Genomic DNA, 9283 nt, shown 5'->3' with positions numbered 1-9283 from the left:
CAGGGGGGTCCCTGGAACAACATGCATATTTTGATGGAGGTCCACGGCCAAATACATATCATTTTGGGGGTCCTTGACATGAAAAAGCTGGAGCACCACTAATAGCAAAATAAGTTAAAACAACAAAAACTGTTAGGATTTAGAAGACATTTGTAGAATACTAGAAGACATTTGTAGAAAACTAAGTTCGGCCTAGCGGGCCGAACTTAGTTTCCCACGTAGCGCCCACTTCACGCAGCGCCCCAACTCTAGTGCCCACGCAGCGCCCACTTTACAAAATCTCCCCCCCCCCCCCCCCCCCCCCCCCCCTTGGACCTACAGACACGGCGAAGGAAAACTGTAAAGCCACGGCCACGCATGCAAGATGTTGCACATGAACTCTGCAGCCGCATTGAGGCGCTCCAACACAAACACTCTGACATTAAGCTTCACACAACAAACATCAGCACCACACACAACATTCACCACACTAACGTTCATTGTTGACATCGAAATACTGAATCGAGCAACTTAAAACTGTCTGGGGGGCTCACAAAGCCTTACGTCGCTGCCGTTACATTGTGTCCCAAAAACCCACAAAATACACTAAAATAAAACTCTTTAACGGGCTAATTAGGTAGCATTGATGACATTTACCAGACTAACGTTCATACAGGTTGTTGGTACGATGTGTAACATAGCCGTTTCAGTCACGACAACAGCGTTGCATTAGCCGCATGCTAATGCTACTCGTTCATTACACGCTAACGGCTACACGCTAACGGCTCATTATAGGCAGCGCTTGGCTAATAGTCATGTAACCCAACTAACGGCAACACAGTAATGGACATAAACATTCACATACATGTTTTAGACACTATTAGCAGGCTGCATTAACAACCAGCAGCAACAGAATCTAAGTTGCAGGCCACGTTAGCAGCTAATGCTGTGTGTGTACGATGAGGGTTGGCATGTCTGTTTGTCGTATAAGCGATTTTGGGCTTATGTGGGCGCACCATCTACAATGGACTAACTGAGCAGGAATTGTAACATTCACCACACTAACTGTCATTGTTGACAACGTGATTTCACAGCTGCGTCGGCCACGACAACCACGTTAGCGTTAGCTACATGCTACGGTAAAAGTGCGTTAGCATTAGCCACATGCTAACGGCTCATGTTAAGCACCCCCGGCCACTAATCATTCAAATACAAGGAACGCTATCACAGTAGTGGACATAAACATCTACCTTACAATTGGAATCTACAGTCATGCGCCAGAACGGTTGTGGTGTGTAAGTTGCATCAGTGTTGCCAGATTGCGCGCGAGCAACAAGCAACCAGCTTCATGCAAAAACACCGCCCTGCGCACTGCGCATGCGTGGGCGCACTTTCCCTAACCAATTGCACGCCACTTCACGCTTACAACTCCTGGACATGGCAACCCCGAAAACCCCGCCCATCGCCGAACGGCTACGGCCCCAGCCGAAACACAACGAAGCGACGGCCATTGAAAACACCAGCTTAAGCACACATTTCGAACCAATGTGGAAATACAAACAAGCCCAACTTAGATTTCTGACCATTACAAATGCCAATAGACACGCAGGACACGAGGCAGTGGCCCTGCGGAAATCGCGGCCTAATGCGCAAGAATAAGCCTCGGCTGGTAGTGACATCGCCGGGCCGCCCGACGAATGTCGGCGGCCCGGCGATAGCGTTAGCATGCGCCTAACACTAACGCTAATGTTAACCAACGCTGCTGTCGTCACTCAAACGGCTACGTTAAACATCTTATCAACAACCTGTATGAACGTTAGTGTGGTCAATGTCATCAATGCTAACTAATTAGCCCGTTGAACAGTGTTATTTTGGTGACTTTTGTGGGTTTCTGTGACACTATGTCACAATGTAGCATCTCAGAGTGTTATGTAACACGGAACGGAATGAATAGCTTAGCACTTCTGGTGGTTCCTTCACAATAAAGGTTGCAACAAATACACACACCATGCTACACGAGAGCCTCGCGCCAGCGACTAGACGGAAGGGTCGCGTAGCGACCCGCACCTCTAGTTCGTTACATTAGTAGCAGGCTGCAGTGACCTAAAAGTCTTGACAATAGGAATGACAGGGCGATGTATTAGAGAAATGACGGTGATTGTGCTGTCCAGCTTAGCTCGCCAAACTATCACAGAGCCCTGCCGTTACTGCGTCTGTGATGTCGGCAGGGAGCTGCGTGTCTGAGCGAGTTTTGGATGCTGCTGCTATCTGGAAACTGCCCTCACGGATGTGGCAACGAAGGTGCGCCCGCATGGTGAAAGACGATCCCTCGCATATGGATGAACGGCACAGAGAAAGTGCGTCCACGAATACGCATGCGCAGTGCGCATTTTTGACAAACTTTTTGACAAACTTACTGACAAACTTACAAAGAAATCACTTCGCGCATGCACCTTATCCCCAATTGTATTATAAGATATATTACATTCAAAGATTTGCACACATTTCCACGATTTTTCAAAAATAGCAGATCTACAAGCTTGTAGATCTGCTATTTTTGTAGATAAAGGTCCTTACACACAAAATATATATATATATAAAATATATGTGTTTTTTTTTAAAAAACCTTATAAAGTCAATGCGCGAGCTTGGAGCAAAAAAGCGAAGCGAAAAAGCGTCTCTTAATTATTCGGAACGAGTCCGAATTTTGCGTATATTCGCAGGTGTGTAACCGCCTTAAGCTTGTAGATCTGCTATTTTTGTAGATAAGCTTGTAGATCTGCTATTTTTTAAAGAAATCTTAAAATGATACAGATGCGTTCCCGGTCTTAATGATAAAGATCAGTTTAACAAAACATTTGGAATCATTTTTGAAAATAAAGATAAATGTTTCTATTATGGGTCGTGCACAAAATCTTTTAAGATGAGGGGTCGGCAGCCTAATACTATCAATCAACGTGGGTATGAAAAGTCTACACAGCAGACATGACAGCGTTGGAGAGGCTAGGTGAAGGGCAGGCTAATGGCTAATGAGGCTATACTTCCATAACTCAGCCAGCCTATCTCCATATCCAGGCAGTAATTCCCATGGCCTCAGACCTGGCTGGGATGTGTGCGTGCGTGCGTGCGTGCGTGCGTGCGTGCGTGCGTGTGTGTGTGTGTGTGCACACGCGCGTGTTACGGATTGGTACTCTCTATGAACACAGGTGTAAAGTAACTAAGTATATTTACTCAATGTACTTAAGTACAATTTTGAGGTATTTTTTACTTTACTGGAGTATTTCCAATTTTCAGTACTTTTACTTCTACTCCACTACATCTCAGAGGCAAATATTGTAGTTTTATATTTTCATTGAACACAGGCCTTTTACCTGCAACACTATTTTTATATTGTGGTATTGCTACTATTACTTAAAAGTAAAAAATCTGAGCACACTTTTCCCACCGCTAATGCTAATGAAGTGTATAAGGATGAAGCGAGGAACTCCGGGCCGGCCCTGGTCCGCTCTCCCATTAGACTCCTCTCCTCCCCCTCCCCGTGGTCACAGAGGTGACCCCCTCCCCTCCCTCCCCCCTCCCCGCCCTGAACTGACATGAACGGGCGGCATCAGGGTTGAAGGACGGGGTTTGACGGGGGGGGACTTGATGTGCAGCGGAATGTGCCTTTAATGAAGAGGACGTGAGAGAGACGCTTTGCAAGGGGAGGGGAAGAGGAGGGGTCCTGAGGTCATGGTGTGGGTGGGGGGGGGGGGCTGCTCTGCCGCATGCCCCCACCTGTACTCTCTCTCTACCTCTCCCTCCCTCCTTCTGTCTCTCTCTCTCTCCCCCAATCTCTCTCTACCTCTGTCTCTCTCTCTCCCACACCCTCCACTTCTTCTATCTCTCTCCCCCTCTCCCCCCTCTCTCTCTCTCTCTCTCTCTCTCCCATCTCTTTCATGTTCGTTTCTTACCTCGTGGGAGATAGAGATAAGTGCTTCACCTGTATGATTGACACACTCTAACAAGCTCAGGTGACAGTGGTGGTGGTGTTGGGGGGGTTATGTGATTTCTTTTTGAAGAGACCATGTTGGGGAGTTCTCTCACAACCGCTGTGCTTCCGTGCAACCGACTGGGCCGCATGGCAGCGAATGAACAACGGTTGTTTCTTCTTCTGCTGCTGCTGCTGCTGACAACGTATAATATACTCAAGTAAATACTCAAGGAGAACTTCACCTATCAGGTGTGGGCAACTTTGATGATGGAGAGGGCCACTATATTTCCACACTCACTCCAGAGGGCCACATAGCATAACACTGTCGGGCCATTCTATGTCACACAAAATTAGCAAAAATTGCAGATCTAAAAGCTCAAAACGCGTCGCAGTGTGGCGCGTTTTGAGCTTGTAGATCTTTTTTTTTGTTTTGCTATTTTTTAATTGGAATCTTGAAAAGTAACATTTGTATTTAATTTCAAATGCATTTAGTTATATATACTTATGTTAACTTTATGAACTTAAATACGAATACATTGAACATAAAAATAAAAAAGACAATCGAGTTTTAATACTAGTCATTAAGCTACTAATATAGACTGAAGTAATAAAAGGGGTCATGTTTGCATGTTTGGAATTGTAACAGCTGAAATCAATAATATAATATATCAATATTTTGATATTAACCTGCGGGTCGCATTAAGTGAAGGTGGGGGCCGCATGTGGAGTTCGGATTGGCAAGGCAAGAGCAGCTTTCCGTCAGCTGAAAAAAGTCTGGGGATCCTCAGATCTGCTCATAAGCACCAAGATCAGGATCTTTAATGCCATGGTGAAGCCTGTTCTGCTCTATATGAGCTGTCAACACCATGAAAATAATCCAGGCATTCAACAACACCTGCCTTAGAATGCTCACAATGTGTCGCGATGCGACGCATTGTGAGCTTGTAGATCTGCTATTTTCTACATAGCAGTATTTCTACATTGCAGTATTGATACTTTTGCTCAAGTAAAACATTTGAGTACTTTTCCCACCACTGCAGTTCTCTATAAATGTACTTAGTAACTGTCCACCACTGTTCTTCTGCGGTGCATTCTTTTTTCCCTTTCTTTTTCGTTTTGTGAATGTGCCATTTCCTCTATAGCTTGTTTGTTTATTTCGGCGCGATCAGAAGCAGATTAATGGGATTACCATGGTGTCAAATCCAGCCACGTCCAGAAAGCCTGCAAGCAAAGCACGGCCACCGCATCTGAAAGGAATTTAAAGGAGGGAAAAAAACATCTAAACACGCACAAACAAAAGACTAAACAAAGAACTGAACAGAAAGTCTCAGGAAGTTGAAAAGCAGAGCAGACGTAAATCCAGAGCAGACTGACCTTTGTGCTGTGGTGGGCAGTAACTAAGTACATTTACTGGAGTATTGTAGCTTACTTAGGTACGTTTCGAATACAAATATTGTACTTTTAACTCCACTGCATGTCTAGGAACGGACTCAGTTGGGACCCAAACTTACAACAATATATTATGAATGAATCACTTACTGTAAGCCCTATTTCAAATAGAGTAGAAAAAAAAATACTCTACAAGCTGTAGATCAGCTATTTGTCTTCTTTAAACAAATAGATATATGCATATGTTCTAAACTTCAATATAGCAATGCATTGATATTAGGGATGTTCTATGACTTTTTTACTGATAACCGATATACCGATATTGTCCAACTCCTAATTTCCGATACCGATATTTTCACCAAAAGTCAACTAATTGTCAGGTAACAACATCACATATCTAATAAAATAAAATGGCTATAATATCAATATAATACCTAATATATCAAATATAATAGAGTGACATTGTTAGATTTACAATTAAGTGAGTCCCGGGACTCACTGGTTGCCATTTGAATGAGTCCCACTAATCTTAGATTCGATGTTGGCCTATTTGACAGTGCAGAAGCATAATTGCTTTGACGCCTATGACATTAACGATTTTTACTTCGGGAGCAGGAAATGGATTCACAACGACGCGGGTCCAGACCCAAATCGCAGAGGGCAATTATTTTTTTGCACTGGCAGATTCGTCTGGTCCCAGGCTAGATTCGAACCCCTAGACATGTAACTACGAGACTCGGCAACGTATTTTAAAGCGATCGGTGGATGGATTGCTGTGAAGAATAATATTCTATGATTTTTCAAAGATTAGTGAAAAAGTTTGGAATCGCTGGCAAGGTCAGCAATAGGCAATGTTTCATTCTGGCGGGTAGTTAATTAGTTAGCAATTTCCAACCTGGTGCCCTTATTTTGTCATTAAGGTGAACACTTAAAAAAAAAAAGCCAAAATAGCAGATCTTCAGCTCAGCAATTTCTTTCCCCATACGACACGTCATACGACAAAATATAAAACACGGCTTAAGTTTCAAAAGAATCTCGCATCAATCCATTGCAACGCTTCCAGTGGCAATAATCACCTCCCTTCTACGACTTGAATGACAATGATGCAAAAAGCAACAGGAGTGATGCTCAGAGCATGGCGGCATTTTCATCACCATCAGGAATGAGTTAGGGGAAATATCGGGGAGCGTTTCTGGTTGAAGTAGCAATAGTTGCAGCAGAGAAGAGTTCAGGTTTCCAACACCACAAAAGGAGAGCTGGTCTCATCATCCACAAACACATTCTGCAGATTTATTTTTACAGAGAAGAGGGGTGATGAATATTTCCTCCATTGATCACCTGTGACATAAATACTCAGATTTTGTATTTATTTAACCAATTAAATCCGAGAGTGATTTCAGCTATAACCATAATTTTATACTTAGGCTATTCAAAAATAGCAGATCTACAAGCTCGCAGTAGGTGCCGTGCTACAAGCTTGTAGATCTGCTATTTTTGAAAAATGACCTCACGTTTGTGCAAATCTTTGAATACATATATATTTTTTAAACACATTATTTAACTCAAATCTTTGCTTCTGGGGGTCCCTGGAAAAACGCTATGCTGAAATACTTTTTTTTTGCCCATATATGGAGATCTTTGTATGTCTCTCCGTCTGCCTGTGTCCATTTTATGCTCAGATATGAAGTTCCCTAATGTCATCATTATATACCAATTCATGCATGTTTAGGCATATTGGTCGGATCAGCGGTTCTGGACAACCGCCTATCTATCCTAGGTGTTCTCAGGCACAGCGTCTGCTTCTCCTCTGACATTACTCTGCACTGCTGAGACTTTTGAACTGTCCAACTTTTCCCTTTTAGAATTTTTTTGAACATTTTCACCCATAATGACATGCCCCCACACAAATAGGGACGCCAGGTTGAAAAACGCACTGTGTATCGACACCTTCCTAAAATAATGGCCTATAAGTCATTTTTTGAGGAACATTTTATTTTTGCCTACATCAGCTCTTCACGACACTGGCCACCTCTGGTAAAAATCGCCCACTGGTATAATGAAAAGGATCCTGTTGCCCATTATGTTTAAACATTTTACACCCTGAGTAACAGAAAACGCACGCACCGCACACACCGCAGATGGCAAACAAAAAGTAGACCTATGACATAGGCCTAATAGAATAGAGTAATGTGTAAACAGAGCTGTTAAGATTGCAACTTTGCAATGTAAAACACTAAAAACAAACTTAAAATATAGGCTACAGAAAATTGTCGGTAAGATACAGTACAGTAAACAGATGAATGAACGCACGCACGCACGCACGCACACACACACACACACACACGCGCGCGCGGACGGACGGACCAAAATAGAATAGAGCATAATATACAATCGATAAACGTATAAGCAATAGCAGAAGCAAACATTGAAAGAGGAAGAAGCCACATTCAGCAGAGACAAATGAAGAACTGACATGGTTTCATAACTGCATAATATTATTCAACTCCAGTTGGAATGCATTCATTTAGGCTCAGTGGCTTAACCCATTAAGACCGGGAACGAATCTGTGTCATTTAAGATTTCTTTGGCTATTCAAAAATAGCAGCTATACAAGCTCATAGCGCAGCACCGAGTGCCGCGATATGAGCTTGTAGATCTGCTATTTTTGAAAAATAGTGAACATTTGTGCAAATCTTTGAATATATCTATTTTTTAAGCGAACATTTGTAACTTAAATCTTTGCTTCTGGGGGTCCCTGGAACAAAATATTTTGAGATTTTTTAAAAAACTGTTAGGATTTAGGAAACATTTTTAGAATCGGCCTCAGGTCTTAATGGGTTAGAACATGTTTAAGTTGCGATCTCAACTTGTTCAGACCAAGTTCAGATGGCTAGGGTCAGACTCTAGGTATTTTTCTTATTCATTTATTATCTCTCCGCTCTTGCCTGCACCCTTAACGTCTTACATGTTTGCTGCTGTTGCCACCATGACGTCAGTCTGTCATCAGTTCATGTGCTGAGACTGCTGACATGAGGAAGGAATGGAAACAGAAGTGAGAGCATTGTTACAGAAATGTCAAATTTCATAATCTGTGCTTTCCTGGAATCAGCTGTTTCTGAGCAGAGGAAGTGCAACTGTTTGTCTCCACATGAGTGCTACTTCCACATATCAATACAAGTATTATACAGTTAAAGTGATATTACCATGTCATGCTGCAGTGTACTGTATGAGTTTTTATTGTTATCATATGCATTGCATAGAGTAGGCAATCAGACCACAACTATCTGTCTGTCTGTCTGTCTCTCTGTCTGCCTGCCTGCCTGCCTGCCTGTCGAAATAGGTATAATAGGTGAACATTTGGTGAAAGTAGGCAAATATTCGGTGAAAATAGCTGATATATGCAATGTGAGCTTGTAGTTCGGCTTTTTTTTGGCAGCGATTTCATAATGTCATTACCCTTCAAATGTACTTAAGTACAACATAGTGACACAGGCATACCACAGGTGTAGATTGTGATGGTGGTCTTGACTCTGTGAAACTGTTCTTTACTGGATTTAGACTAGTTTCTAAGAAGAGGAAGTATAACTGTTTTTGTCCCCGCTTAAGCCGGATTCATACTTGGCCGTGCGCTGGTGTAGCGCACCAACCCAGGACCAAGTATAAATCAGTTACCCAGTGTTTCATTTTCTATAGGTCTCATATGAACCACCCAAGATGGCACTTGTCACTCCAAACTGAGGACACGAGGGAAGGAATGACAGAAGTGAAACAATTGTTACAGAAATGTCTAATTTCCTAATCTGTGTTTTCCTGGAGTCAGCTGTTTCAAACAAGAGGCCACTGGCCACTGACCTTTAGAAGTTGGGATGATCTAGGTTTAGACATCTGGAAATGGGCAGCTATAGCTCAAAGATCAGAGTTTTGACAAAGACATCTACGAAACAT

The 9283-nt window shown here is 42.8% G+C and overlaps 1 protein-coding gene across 1 annotated transcript in view; it reads right to left on the bottom strand.

Annotated features, from left to right (window-relative positions):
• The window catches only part of LOC311040574 (neuropilin-2-like), a gene marked incomplete at its 5' end in the record, with an annotated part of 171802 nt that extends 169510 nt beyond the window's left edge, over window positions 1–2292 (bottom strand). Inside the window, 1 exon segment of the mRNA XM_084050905.1 lies at window positions 2172–2292. Within this exon segment, the coding sequence (XP_083907031.1) occupies window positions 2172–2292 (121 nt within the window).
• Window positions 2293–9283: the final 6991 nt, after the last annotated feature.

This window comes from Gymnoscopelus microlampas (assembly GCF_963454915.1).
Source record: "Gymnoscopelus microlampas genome assembly, chromosome: 24".
Lineage (NCBI taxonomy): Eukaryota > Metazoa > Chordata > Actinopteri > Myctophiformes > Myctophidae > Gymnoscopelus > Gymnoscopelus microlampas.
The sequence above is the reverse complement of the archived record's forward strand: the minus strand, read 5'-3'. Positions and strand labels throughout refer to the sequence as shown.